The 14,570-nt window shown below is 34.2% G+C and overlaps 1 protein-coding gene across 4 annotated transcripts in view; it reads right to left on the bottom strand.

Annotated features, from left to right (window-relative positions):
- Window positions 1-444: 444 nt before the first annotated feature.
- The window catches only part of LOC144556778 (aspartyl protease family protein 1-like), a 28,475-nt gene continuing 14,349 nt past the window's right edge, over window positions 445-14,570 (bottom strand). The window contains exons 1-11 of one of the 4 annotated variants that reach the window (XM_078305217.1): window positions 6,802-6,920; window positions 4,622-4,851; window positions 3,784-3,916; window positions 3,422-3,669; window positions 2,548-2,772; window positions 2,037-2,172; window positions 1,879-1,949; window positions 1,698-1,797; window positions 1,410-1,476; window positions 1,106-1,177; window positions 445-785 (exon numbers count right to left, since the gene is read on the bottom strand). In XM_078305217.1, the coding sequence (XP_078161343.1) occupies window positions 553-785; window positions 1,106-1,177; window positions 1,410-1,476; window positions 1,698-1,797; window positions 1,879-1,949; window positions 2,037-2,172; window positions 2,548-2,772; window positions 3,422-3,669; window positions 3,784-3,916; window positions 4,622-4,851; window positions 6,802-6,870 (1,584 nt within the window). In that variant the 5' untranslated portion in view covers window positions 6,871-6,920 and the 3' untranslated portion in view covers window positions 445-552. Of the gene's footprint in view, window positions 786-1,105; window positions 1,178-1,409; window positions 1,477-1,697; window positions 1,798-1,878; window positions 1,950-2,036; window positions 2,173-2,547; window positions 2,773-3,421; window positions 3,670-3,783; window positions 3,917-4,621; window positions 5,368-6,801; window positions 6,921-14,570 lie in introns of those variants that run through there. The other 3 variants (XM_078305214.1, XM_078305216.1, XM_078305219.1) reach the window with 3 other exon arrangements.

A 14,570-nucleotide genomic window follows, 5' to 3' on the forward strand; every position in this document is an offset into this window, starting at 1 on the left:
CCTGCATGAAATTACCTTTCGTGACACGTGTACACCGGCTTCTCTCTCTATAAAAAAAAACACAAAGAAAGAAAGTGGCTGCATCTAGGGATGCGGACCCCAGTAATCGGTCTCCAGTAAATGAGTCTGCATTTTAGAGATACAGTCGTGTCAAAATTCGAATTTTTCAGAAATAATGGTTTTTTTTATTTTTTTATTTTTTTATTATGATATTTTTAAAAAATTTCGGTGATTAAAAGTTCATTTTTCTATTATGATATTTTTATTATGAAGTTCTTTAAATTAAAATTTCTAAAAAAAAAATCAACTATCGGTGGCATGATGCATGCTCTGTTTGCACCATCAAGTTAGTAGTATGGAGAGCATGACAAAGCAAGACTATGAAAATTTCTTCTTCGGCTTTCGTTTGATCCATATCCAACTCATACGAAGAAGACAAAAAAATAAGATGAAAAATAAAACTAGATAAAGAATTCAATTAATCTATAAATTAATGATAACATTCAGAAAACTAAGGATAACAGAGATACAAATGAGCCTGAATAGAAAAGGTTAACACCAGTATCCATCAATAACAAAAACCATAAACAAAAGACTTAGTACAATATTCAACATGGTAGAGGGGCAGAATTTTGGGGCCCACGATTTTGTCCTTTTAAACAGAGTTGTCCCTGGGGCTGGAGCTTCAACGGCTGGTGGCGGGGGAGAAGCATTCTTGTCTGTAGGAGGAGGGGGAGAAGCGTTCTTGTCTGTAGGAGGAGCTGTCGAAAGCTCGGTACCGTAGCCTGTAATTTTTTTTTTAGTAGGGAATTTGTACTATAGAACAAAAATATGAAATGGTGATGCTATGCTGTTAGTTTTGTACACAGGATCCGTATCCTCCCAGGTACCTGATTCAACACAATTGAAATGGACGGACTAGATTTATTCTCAGCCGGTTCTTTCCCGGAATGGCACAGGGGGGCAGTATTATTTGTGCTTTGAGATTCGTGCCAAGTTAAAAAGAATAATTTTAGGCCGTCCAATTCAATTGTACTCAGTCCGGTAACCTGAGAGGATGTGAATTCCATTAGACATATCACATATGGAAGGAAGGATTACTTACAGTCATACTTCTCCCAACCCAAGACCATCTTCTCTCGATTGAAGACTACGCGCAGACCCGTTAGAAAATTTTCTGTGCCAAGCAAATGGTCTCAACAAAATTAATTTAGCCTATTCAAACTTGATGGCTAGAACGAAGAAGTGTTTTTTTTTTTTTTTATGTAGAATATGATTATGAAAAAGAGGTAATGTTACTAGAAGTCTCCAAACTTTTAATTTGTGAGAAATTAGTCTCCGAATTTTTATTGTTGATAATTATCTTTCCAAACAAGCGTACAATAATGCAATCAGGTAAGGCTACTCACGGCCAATTACGTTTGTGTCATTCCCTGGCACAACAGCGAGGCAGTATCCAGTTGGTTCTTGACTTGTCTGCATATTAATTTGCAATTTGTGAGCATGCAGATCAAATAATAGATTAAAAGAGGCATAGATTGTATGCCATGCTGCTATTGAGCTCAACCACTACAACCATATATTTTAGGATACTTTTCCTTGTGATAATATATAGTTAACCATAGGTTCTTCTGGGTAAAATTGGACAAATTTTTACTTGAAAAAAATAATAAGAAAAAGGTGCCAAGCCACTCTACCTTGGATGATAGATATACAATCGGATCCAATACAGGAAAGTTGCTTCCACCTTTTGTTGTGAAACTCACTTCTGGCAATACAGCTTCTGTGTCTCCAGCACTGCAAATTGTTAACTTGGATGAATTAGGGAAGTTTACTTCAATGCATTTGATTTTGTCCTATCAAAATGATGGTAATTACCTCAATGTATAGCAATATTCAAAAGGAAGAGATGGATCAGAGAGCCGGGTCTCTTTAACTTGCTCTGTGAACTATAACAATAATTAAAAAAGGTAAGAAATTAAACAAAACAAGAATGCTTGACATTTAAACAATTTTTTGTGAAATTGAACACTTACTGTGGTTGTAAATTCCTTGTAGATTTGATCACTCATATATGAACAGGAAGCACCTGAGCTAACACGAGCTGTGAAGCTAGTTTCAGTGGTTGTATTTCCTATCACCATCCCTTCTATGCTAATGTTATAGTTTGGACTAAACATACAAATTCAACGAAAGAGAAGGAAAGTTACAAATAAGTTAAAGGTCATAATTCATAGTTCTAGACTTCACATGTATTATGTGATTTTGATACAAAAGCAACAGGATATTATCATACCATACTGGCTCAATAGATAATAGAGGATTATATCAGCGACAGGACAAACATTGAAAGAACGCACATTGTAATCTGAAATTAAGCCTATTTTTTTTCTTTTTTTTTCCTTTCATTGACAGGAGGCTTAATATCGCGTTGGGCCAAAAGGTTAACCCACTATGTATTGCGTACAATTGAAAGGGATGGGGGGTCACTAAGCCCACTCCGTATAAGATAAATATAAAAGGAATTATTCTACAAAAATCTCTTACGAATTATTGTTGATATTTAATGCGGTCACAGACTGATTGGAGCTCCCTGTGTCTCCAAAGTTGAGTCTCCCAGAGCCGTCAGAGCCGAAGCACATAGAAAATGAATCTGAAATGAGACCTTTTTTCGCAAGGATGGTAGGTATTGACATATTATCTATGCCAAGACCCATCAGGCCATTTGGAGCAGCCTCATCTAGGAAAGTGCCAGTCTGGACCTCTCCACATCTATAGAAAATATGATTGCGAATTACTAACTAGAATCATTAAACGAATCTCCAAAACAAAAGAAAGGAAAAAAGCCCATTCCCAGATTAAAAACAAATTTTCTCTTGATGAGTAATTAAAAAGTTCCACTTCTTTGTCTCCAGCTAAAAGAGCTGCTTTTTAATTTCTGTATAAATATTGACAAATGATACTGTTACATGGAATTTTACTGGGAATCTGCTGGGTAAGCATATTAATATTTTAATTAACAGCCCTTCTAGGAGGAGGGTCGTGATAAGGCGTGGCGAGCCAATGGTAAAAAAAAAGCCTTTTATGGAAATGAAACCCGCAAATATGACTACGGTTGAGTTTCATTTCTAGCCTACCCAAACTTGTTTGGGATTAAAGGCTTGGTTGTTGTTGCAGCAGTACTTCAGTAAAATGGTATAGTTTTTTTTTTTTTTTTTTTTGAGTAAAGTTGGAGATCAAGCCACTCAATTATTTAATACTCTTGCTATTACAATAAAAGATTGTTTCCAATTTGGTTTCTACCCATGACCTCTCACATAGAGACTGTGTGTTTTTGTCACTAGATCAAAGGCTAGTTCTTGTAAAATGGTTAGTAACTAGTAAGAACCAAGAAATAGAGAAAAAAAATAAAGCAACATACCCAAATACAATTGGAATTGTCACAGTGTCTACACCAGTATCTCCTTTAGCCAAGTATAGAACATCTTCTACTAAGAACCCAGAAGAAGAAGTATTATTCGATGAATACATGATAGAATAGGGGCAGTTGTTGCTCGTCCCTGTGCAAGTTCCACCTAGGTTGGTAGGGAGATTGCACTGGCTGCTGCCGCATAAGATCTCCTTGCTTGTGCTAGATTCATTGGTGTTGTATGTACTCAAAGTCAAGTTCTAACCCAAATTCCAACAATGCATATTAGTCATTAACGAGTTAATTGTAAAATGAAAGTACCTTGTTGATAAGTATTGAAATTTATAATTGAATTTCATAAAAAAGAAGTTTACTCCGTATAAGGGAGAGGTGTCGGGTGCACATTGCTTGCAATTACAAGGCAACCAGAAGAGTTCACTGCCAGTACTCAGTGCCACCAGAAATGTTTGATTAGGGGTCCCCACCGTAACAAGAGCATAATGCAAGCTATTGTTCCCACGTTAGTTATCATATAAGAAAAACAGTCAGAAAATTTTAAATGATCAACATATATGGGAAATTGGGAACATATGCCAGAAAGTGCAATAATTAAAACTTAGGATAACCACACTACAAAATTACCAATCATTGGTGACAAGTTGCACATTGTTGGAACTGTGTGGTACATTTGTGTCTTAACAACACAGGGACTTCCCACGATGTCACCCATCCTAATACTATTCATGCCCAATTCGTGAGGGTTTCATTTCCATAAAGAGGCTGTTTTTTACCGCTGGCTCGCCAAGCCTATCACGAACCCTCCTCCTTTTTCCTGACTTGGGATAGTTTTCTACACATGCGAAGTTGTGTGGTACATTTGTGTGATTTATTTTAATTAATTGTTTGTGACTTTGCGTGACTTTATGGAAAATCCCAACTGTTTAAATACTCTCTGCACGAATCTCAAAGCAAACATAATACTGACCCCCTACATCACCCCCGAATAGGCACCGGACACATCGGTCATGCAAAAGTTGAGATATCTCAGAGGATACGCACTCAGAAGACACCACACAGATAACTGTACTAGAACTATCTAGAAATGTAGAGTTTGTGACCTCCTAGGGACTTCGTTTCGATTAAAATAAAATAAGCCGAGATATAACCGTAAAGACAGATCCAATTTTGAAAGGAAAAACATTATATCCTTACTGTCCCAGAGAAGGTATTTCCAGGGTTTCATTGCCCTCGGCAAATGTGTAAACATTAGTGTCCTCAAGGAACCGACCATGTCGGCTAAGCAGTGCTCGGTCATGCCTTACAAGCTCCTTATAGTATTCTACACTTCCTTCCGGTGCCTCGTCAGGGTGCCATGTTGCAGGGAGCCCCTGTGACTCAGCCCACTGGCGAACCTTGTCAGAAAAACGATGATGGAAATCAACCTGAAATGTATCTCCAGCCACAAGTGTAAAAGTTGTGGTTGTGAACATAAGTAAGAGGTGGAGAAAACTGAGAGGCGCCATTGAATGATTGTTGTGATTAAAATTTTGATTAGAATAGGTTCTATATATAGTGGTGGTATTTGAGGCTGGACGCACCGCAGAATTTGAACGAGTCATGTTACCATTTTGAGTCAATGGAGAGAGAATAGATCAAGTGAGGAGAGAGGCGTTACCTGGAGTTAATGATAGAGGTACTGTAAAGTGGAAGAAACAAAAGGTAGTTTAAATGGTAGAAGATCAGAAGAAGATTTGATTAATGATTAATAACATTGGAAAAAGAGATGATGACCTTGTTGCTACAGCCTACATGAATATAATAGTGAAATGGAAAGACAATTTGCATGAAGTCAATTCAAGTCATTAATGAATTAACTTCTAAAAACAGTGAAGGCTGTGAAGCAGGGTTTACCACCTAATTTTCAAATATTAACGGAAAGAAGACTTGCATGGAGTCAATTCAAGTCATTAAAGAAATAGCTATTTTTGTTGAGAAATGTTCTTTGTCCACTAATGTTTGTCCACAAATTGTCCACCACCTTATCCACTCTAACTGATTTTAACGACTATACTTTCTTTTTATAAATCAGATCTCTCTCTCAATCCTCCGCCTCTCTATTTTTTCCTTTCTTTCGCTACTCTAGGCTGCTTCGCTCCTTTCTTACCTAAAGACGAAATTGCTGTTATTGCTTCAAATCAAGTAATTGCGTATATCACTTCAGGCAGACAAGAGTAAGTCAGGGCTTTAGTACTACACTAGTAATTGCGTCTTTCCTTTTCTCTCTCTCTCTCTCTTTTAAAAATCCTAGCGAGACTCTCTCTCTCTCTCTCTTCTCTTCTGCTCCGGCAGAGACGGTAGCGACGGTCACAATGGCAGTGACGGCCGCGACGACAGCAACGGCTGCGACGGCCGCAGCAGCAACGGCCGCGACGGCAGCAATTGAAAATCTACAGTATTATTTGAAAATTTTACAGTATACAAGATTCAATTGAAAATTTTACTGTATACAAGACTGAATTTTACAGTATACAATATTCAATTCTAATTTTTGTTGTGTACAAAATTCAATTTTATAGTATACAAGATTCAATTGAAAACTTTACTTTATACAAGGATCAATTTTATAGTATGCAGGATTCAATTTTACAGTATACAAGATTCAATTTTACAATATACAATATTCAATTCTAAATTTTACTGTATACAAGATTCATTTTTACAGTATACAAGATTCAGTTTTACAGTATACAAGATTCAATTCTAAATTTTACTGTATACAATATTCAATTTTACAGTATACAAGATTCAATTTTACAGTATACAATATTCAATTCTAAATTTTACTGTATACAAGATTCAATTTTACAGTATACAAGATTCAATTTTACAGTATAGAAAATTCAACCCAGTGGGGAATTTAATAACTAACTCTAACTGCCAATAACCGCTAATAACCGTTAATAACTAACTCTAATTGGCAATAACTTCCTGTAACTGCAATTTTCGAAAGTACAGTTTGAAAGTACATTTTTTTTGTCATGTTGTGCAAGTTGTAATGTTTTTCTAACTATAATGAGACTACTTCAAATAGTTGTTGTATGTTTTGTGATTAACTGATAAGTTTTATGTGATATATTGTATAATTTTACAGTATTCGCGCAAATCAAAGCTGTGGACAAATGATGGACAAAAGGCTGTGGACAATTAGACGCTTCCATTTTTGTTATAGAACGTAATTTGCGCAGTCAGTTCAGAATTCTGGTCAAGTGGCCCAGCCCATATGACAATAACTTGTATTACAGTCAATTTGGAATTTGAATTCAACAATATTATAACGTTACAACTTACAAGTATAGGCAGTAAATATATCTATGTCAACTATCTGAACAAACCTGGTTTGAAAATTCCCTCTTTGGCATAAGAAGACTTGCCCAATAATAAGAAACGAGGTTGCTTATCATTTCTCCGATAACAGCTCTAAATAGCGAGGAAACTTCATTCAGGCATTTCGTCAAACACATGCAATGCTTGTAATGGGGGAGGGAGGATAAGATAGAGGAACACAAAATGGAGCTTCATTGATATAGATCAAATTCTGGTGAGAACCCGAAGGGAAAAATATATAACGAGACAGAGAAAAATTAATTACCGTGATTCCAGAATTGAAATCTTAAAAATAAAATGGTTCAATAAACGCAGCATATTATATTTATATATGTCAAATGACAAATGGAGTCCCGAGTCCGTAAGCTCTCAGATATTTCAAATTTTCATTTTTATATAAAGCCGTGCTAAATTTTTTTCGTGTTTATTACTCGGAAGACCACTATTACAGTGCTTTGAAAGTCGTGCAGAATTCAAATGATAAGTGAAGTCAGGTGCTTCACCGACAATTTTGATCTAAATATATGAAAGTATAGGTTACTCAATGTGTTGAGAAAAGAGAATAATAGGATCCAGTTACCCTCAGATCCATTAAGAATATTCATTATGGGGTTTACTAATTGTAAATAAAAAACAACTTAATCTTTATGTACACTTCATTCAATCTTCACAAGCATAAAAAAATCAAGTTAAACTAAGATTTAACGTAGCAAAAAATCAACTTTATCTCCAGCATTTATAGTATTTTTGCGGGTCCAGTTGTAGCATAGCGGCTCCGCCATGTTATCCAGCTGCTCTATCCTTTTAAGTATAGTTACAAGATTCGTGAATTATTTGTGAATTAAATCTGAATAATTCGTTTTTTTTTTTTTTGTGATGGTGAACTAAATGTCGAATTATTCAGTTGACTGAACTTTGACCGAATTAAACTCGAATAATTCGTGAATTTTACGAATTATCTCTAATCCGGATAATTCCGAATTATTCCCGAATCATAAATTTTTAACTTCGGTGAACGGAATCCAAATAATTCATTTATCACTATGGTCTAAGAAGGGCAATACATGCGCTCCTTGCGGCCATAGCCTGCACCATAATGGAATGTGTATCCCCTCAGGTTACCTGACTAAGTAGAATTGAATCAGACAGTCCGAAAATGAATTGGTACGCATCTCAAAGCACAAATAATCCTACTCCTCTATAGTCAATTGCTAACGGGTTACCCGTGACCCGTTCCGGGTTACCCGTTACGGGTAACGGGTAGGACGGGTAAAGGGGTAGGTCGAGTACGGGTAAAACCCGTAACGGGTAGACGGGTAATTGGGCCAAAACCTATATCCGGTCCGTTTATTACCCGTACCCGTTGCGGGTTGACGAGTACGGGTCCGGTCCGCCCGTTTTTTTTTTTTTTTTTTCTGTTTTTTTCAAAAAAATTTAAATTTTTTTGAAGTGAAACGGGTCGGGTACGGGTACGGGTAACGGGTACTGGTATGCGGGTAGATGGGTACGGGTAACGGGTACGGGTATGCGGGTAGATGGGTACGGGTAGGCGGGTACGGGTTGGCGGGTAGACGGGTACGGGTACAACGGGTTATTTTTTAAATCATGTTATCTGGTCCGTTTATTACCCGTACCCGTCTACCCGTTTGTACCCGGGCAACGGGTACGGGTACCACAGGTAACGGGTACGGACCGGGCAAAACGGGTTCTACCCGTTCCGGGTTTAGCAAATGTCTACTCCTCTATCATCCTGGATCCCGACCGACTGAGAGTAAATCTGAGCCGTCCGTGTGTTTTTGTCTAATGCATCACTGTTAGTTAATTTGCTTTAAAAAGCCAAAGCCCAGAAAATATTAACTGTTAGTTAATTTTTTTTATTTTTCCCTTTGTTTTGGTATCAGCATCATCAGTAAAATGAAGAGGACAAATTAATTTAGAAATCAAATGAATGGGTGCTTAATTGGTCAGTTATTTATTGAGGAAAATAGTAAATAGTAAATTACATAATGGTGCTTAAACTATCACTTAGTTCATGGTTAGCTAAACTAATTTTCATCGGGGTCCCTATTGGCATCTTTCATTTTTTTTTATTAAAAATAAAAAATTTTGGTCGCTGTGAATGGGGCAATTTCGTAAGCCTTCAAGTAGGATACGCATGCATGTTATTTTGACTAATAATAATGATGGCTAGCAGAAAAAACCGATTTTTTTATAAATACCCAAAAGAAATATAAAATTACGAAATCTACCTACTGTCTGATTGAAATTCGAAAAATACCCAATCCGGTTAACCAATAACCGGATTTGGGAAAAACTTCCGGTTAACCATTAACCGGTTACCCATTAACCATTCAAAACAATATATCCGGTTAATGGTTAACCGGAAAGTTGTTGGTTTTTTTTTTTTTTTTGTAAAACAGAAAAATTTTAATTTTTTTTTTGTATTGAAATATTAGAAATGTTGAATATATTTCTTTGAAAATAGATGAAATACAATATAATTTGATTTATTAGAAAGACTGCAACAAATAACCGGATCAATATTTTTCAGGCCGGATTTTTCGCGGCTGTAAGAAAAATTAATATATTTCTTTATGTGTTATTGGAAAAAAATAAAAATGCTTAGATTCTGAGTTATTGATCCCGGTTCAAAAGTCACTTCTATGTAATCCAGAAAATATTGTGATCCTTCTAGGACATTTAATTTATGAAAAGTTGTATCTATTTTTGAAAAAAAAATATAAACTTTAAGTTATTTAATAATTGTTATTAAAAAAGAATTATCAAAATAGATACAAGTTTTTATAAATTAAATGCCCTAGAAGAATTACAATATTTTCTGGATTACATAGAAGTGACTTTTGAACCGGGATCAATAACTCAGAATCTAAGCATTTTTATTTTTTTCCAATAACACATAAAGAAATATATTAATTTTTCTTAGAGCCGCGAAAAGGCCGGCCTGAAAAATATTGATCCGGTTATTTGTTGCAGTTTTTCTAATAAATCAAATTATATTGTATTTCATCTATTTTCAAAGAAATATATTCAACATTTCTAATATTTCAATACAAAAAAAAAATTAAAATTTTCTATTTTACACAAAAAAAAAAACCAACAACTTTCCGGTTAACCATTAACCGGATATATTGTTTTGAATGGTTAATGGGTAATCGGTTAATGGTTAACCGGAAGTTTTTCCCAAATCCGTTTATTGGTTAACCAGATTGGGTATTTTTCGAATTTCAATCAGACAGTGGGTAGATTTCGTAATTTTATATTTCTTTTGGGTATTTATAAAAAAATCGGAGAAAAAAATCTTAACGGTGTGCTTCAGAGAGAGGGAGAACTCTCCCATTAAAAAGAAGGAAGGGAAAATTCATTGATTGTCGAGCTCCTCACGTTATTCATATGTTTCAGAAGAGGGGAACAGAGGGGAGAAGAGGGGAGCTTGGTATTGATTTTTGACGAAATATGTCACTCCGATTCGGGGTGTAGAAATTACTGCTCAGAGGGAAAGAACCCTCGTTTCTCTTCCTCCTCGTCCCTTCCCCTTCCTCTACGGGCGGCGGTTCTTGAGCATAGCCTAAGGGGAATAAAACTTCCAAGGGCCAAAAATGCAACAAGGTGATACCTTAAGGACCTATTTGTAATTCTACTGAAAAAGGGAAAAGGGGTAAAACTGTAAAAGGCACATATAGAGATAGGCAAAAAGTCCATTATGTATGGATCACAGGAGAATTTTCAAAATCATATTCATATTAGATGAAAGCATTTCATATTCATATAAAATTAGTAGATAACTGTTTGCGAAATAAATAATGAATAATTTAGTGAATAAATTGATAGCTTATATACTTTAATTCAACATAAAAAATAGAAGCATCAGGAACAGAAAATCATAAAATAAAAATTATATTTTTTTTATCTCATTAATTTAAAAAATATAAACCATTGATTCAATGAAACGATATAAAATATTGTATAAATCATTTTTTTCTAAATTACTACTCAAAAACCCTATAAAATATTAAATAAATCAATTTTATCATAATTTACTAAATAAAAAATTATTTAAAATGTCTTACAAACCAAACGAGTCATCGTAATAAAAATTATATAGTTATATGTACAAATAAAAAAATTATCATATATAATTTAATATCAATAAGCTAATAAAAAAAATCTTACCCGTATTTATAGCCATTAATTTAACGAAAAAAATTCTAGTTCGTATGAATTAAGTAGACATACAAAAAGATTCTATTGACACCCCAATATAATCTAGAGGGTTCAAATGCCTCCATGTTTTTGTGCCTCCATCATGCCTCCATCTCTCTCCATCATTTTCAAAGTTCAAACAGTCGATCCGAACCGCTCAATCTAACCTCCATACTAAAATATGTTTAGAGACCAAATTTTATATTTTTAGGATTTTTTTTACTATTTTTTTAGATGGGTACAAAATCAGTAAATCTGAACCATCTAAAAACAGTATTTTTGTACCTATCTAAAAAAATAGTAAAAAAATTTCTAAAAATATAAAATTTGGTCTCCAAACATATTTTAGTATGGAGGTTAGATTGAGCGGTTCGGATCGACTATTTGAACTTTGAAAATAATGGAGAGAGATGGAGGCACAAAAACATGGAGGCATTTGAACCCTCCTCTATAATCTAATACCTACATAATTGTTAACCCTCGGTTCCCGTTCATAAAAAAAAATATGAATTGTATGAATTCCGATTAGTAATGTACTCTAATTGTGATTTTCACAAATTAATTACCAATATCTATAAGTAATTATCTTCTAAAAGAAACCAATTTAAAAGTTGTTTAGGGGAAAAAAGGAAAAAAAAAAGGGCAACAAATCTTTTCAAATTGATCTTTGTTGGAAAATTGGAATTAGTAATTCTGAATAAATTTATATGAAACTAGTTAATTATTTTATTTTGTTCATCTATTTTTTTCTAGTCATAATACTAATCCAAATTTAACTTAAAAGTAATTTCATAAATTAAAAAAAAAGTTACAAAATAAAAACATACCGTATTCGTGGAGCCACATGAGTCGCCCTCATATTTCGTTCTTCCATTATTTTTTTTCCTCCAATAAATCTTATCATCAAACATTTAAAATCAAGCTAAAGAGATTTATAAGTTCATGTTTTTTTAGAAATAAGTATATATACGAAGTTCATAATAAGTTTGCTCACGATATTTATAAGTACATATACACAATTTTAACTGTGGGATGATATTGGTACAATCAGAGGCGAATGTAAGTACATCAAATGAGGGTCAATTGACTCCATTCATTTTCAAAAACTAATTATTATATATAGTATTTTTGTATATTTTATAGTAAAATGTTAAAGGTACCTATAAAATGACCCCCATAAAATTTTTGAAAATTTTGTTTAGCTAACCCATTCATTTTTCAAGAAAAAAAATAGATGATTAAATGTATACAAATTGGGGACTTATAACAATTTATATTATTTTTTTTCCAAAAGATGAGAAGCTTCACATTATTGACCTCCATTATTCAATATTTTGCCTCCGCCCCTGGATACAATTCAAGATGAACAAAATCATCTTCAATGTCTAAAAAAGTCTAGTTTTCAAAAACCCGTGCAGAAAATAGTGTAAAAATGAGATGAGACGACTTTCAGATAATTAATGCACACTTAGTTAAATTGATGTGTGATGCTAACTTATTGAACTTAATAATTAATATGGATCATTATTTTTTTTACAATACAAATGTACGTACATTTGTCTTTTAAATTGTATATATTGTATGGTTCAATTCTATTATTTTGTTTCTTCACGTGATTAGGCTTAACAGTACAGTCACATCTTTCTCAATTATATATTGATGAAATAATAAAGGATGAATGTTTTATTTTTATTTTTATTTTATTTTTCATTTTTTTTCCCTGAAGGATCTGTATCCCATAAGATCACCCGAAGAGCTCCCCAAATTTACAATTAATAGTCAATGTCAACTCTAAATTAGGATTAAAAAAAAACTGTTTGGGAGATCCAAGAAGCACAGATCGTTCTATGAAGACAAAAGAATTCAAATATTAATGTCAACTCTAAACTAAAAAACAGAAGAAATTATTTGGGACAATGAAGAAGCACATATATATGTTTTATGAGGTCTAAATAGAGATAACAAGTTGATATTCGTTAAGAGTACATGTCATCTAATCAAGTCTGATTAATCAGGATCAGATCTCATCACACAATCAGAAGACTGCTCTGAAAATGTCTTCATTTCTATCGACATGATCGACTTCAACAAAACACAGAGCATGATTAACAAAGGCATATGTACGCCGAAATTTTTATTAATAGGAAATAAATTAAATAAATATCGATATTAGATAACGGTTTTGATTTTTTTCGAGATATAGAGAAAACGTGATAGTTTATCACGGCCTCTGACCGTTATAGACTATCACGGTCAGAATTAACACCTAATTAATCCTCTTATTAACTAACTGAACCGTGTAGAAAAAAATTGAAAAAAAACCTGGCCGTGATACTCCATCACGGCCTAGAGATTTGTGAAAAAAATAATGCTGGCCGTGATGGAGTATAACAGCCAGAGATTTGAAAAAAAAAAAAAAATCCAAATATAATGCATTGCCTCGGCAGCTCAGAATATAATGCATTTATTGCTGACTCATTCCTTACTTTGGTCAAGGTTGAAGTCAAAGCCTAATGCATCCTAACCCATCGAGACGACTGCAGGCCTAGTGGGCAGAGATTTGGGTCCCACTTGAGCTGATGAGGAAGGATGACTTAACTTAAATCTCTGGCCGTGATAATTTATTGCGGCCAATTTTTTTTTTTTTTATAAATATCTGGCCGTGATGGAGTATTATGGCCTGGGTTTTTTTTCAATTTTTTTGTTGTGCGGTTAGTTAGTAAGGCAATTAATTAGTGCTAATTTTGGCCGTGATGGTCTATAACGGTCAGAGACCGTGATAATCTATCACGTTTTTCCTATATCTCGAAAAAAATCAAAACCATTCTCTAATATCGATATTTATTTAATTTATTTTCTATTAATAAAAATTTCGGCATATGTACGTAGTAGATTGAGAACGTCAATTCATAGGCTCGGTGCATCAGAATTCTCCCGAAAATACGGTCGTGCAAGTTCCTCTGCTGTTGCTGACAAACAATAGAGTTCTCCATTCTAGTGTCCCGTAACAAAATGCCATCTCAGTCTGCTAGTGCGGCCAGATCACAGAACAGTCTTCCCAGCTTGCACTACTACAGAAAATGATCATTGTACACTGCACATTGAACACGGATTTTGCAATTTTATATAAAAACCGTGTAGAAATTGTAATTTTTTGGAAGCCTGAAATATATGTGGGATCTCTACACGGATATTTATCAAAGAATCAGTGTAGAAAGCCATGAGAGAGCTACACGGACGTTTATAAGGAAATATACACGGCTTATTGTTTAAATAACAGTGTAGAAAGCCTTGATAGAGCTACGCGGATATTTAATTAAAGAACCGTGATTCCGTGAAGAAAAGGTAGGAATTGTACATGGATGTTTGTTTTGATAACAGTGTAGAAAGCTTGTGAGAGCTACACGGACGTTTAATAAAGAACTGTGTAGAAAAGTAGGCATTGTACACGGATTGTTGTTTAAATAACTGTGTATAAATCCTTAAGAGAGCTACACGGATATTTATTAAAGAACTGTGTAGAAAGATAGGAATTGTACACTGCACATTGTTTAAA

The sequence above is a fragment of the Carex rostrata genome, chromosome 7 (assembly GCF_964058835.1).
Source record: "Carex rostrata chromosome 7, lpCarRost1.2, whole genome shotgun sequence".
NCBI classification, from domain to species: domain Eukaryota; kingdom Viridiplantae; phylum Streptophyta; class Magnoliopsida; order Poales; family Cyperaceae; genus Carex; species Carex rostrata.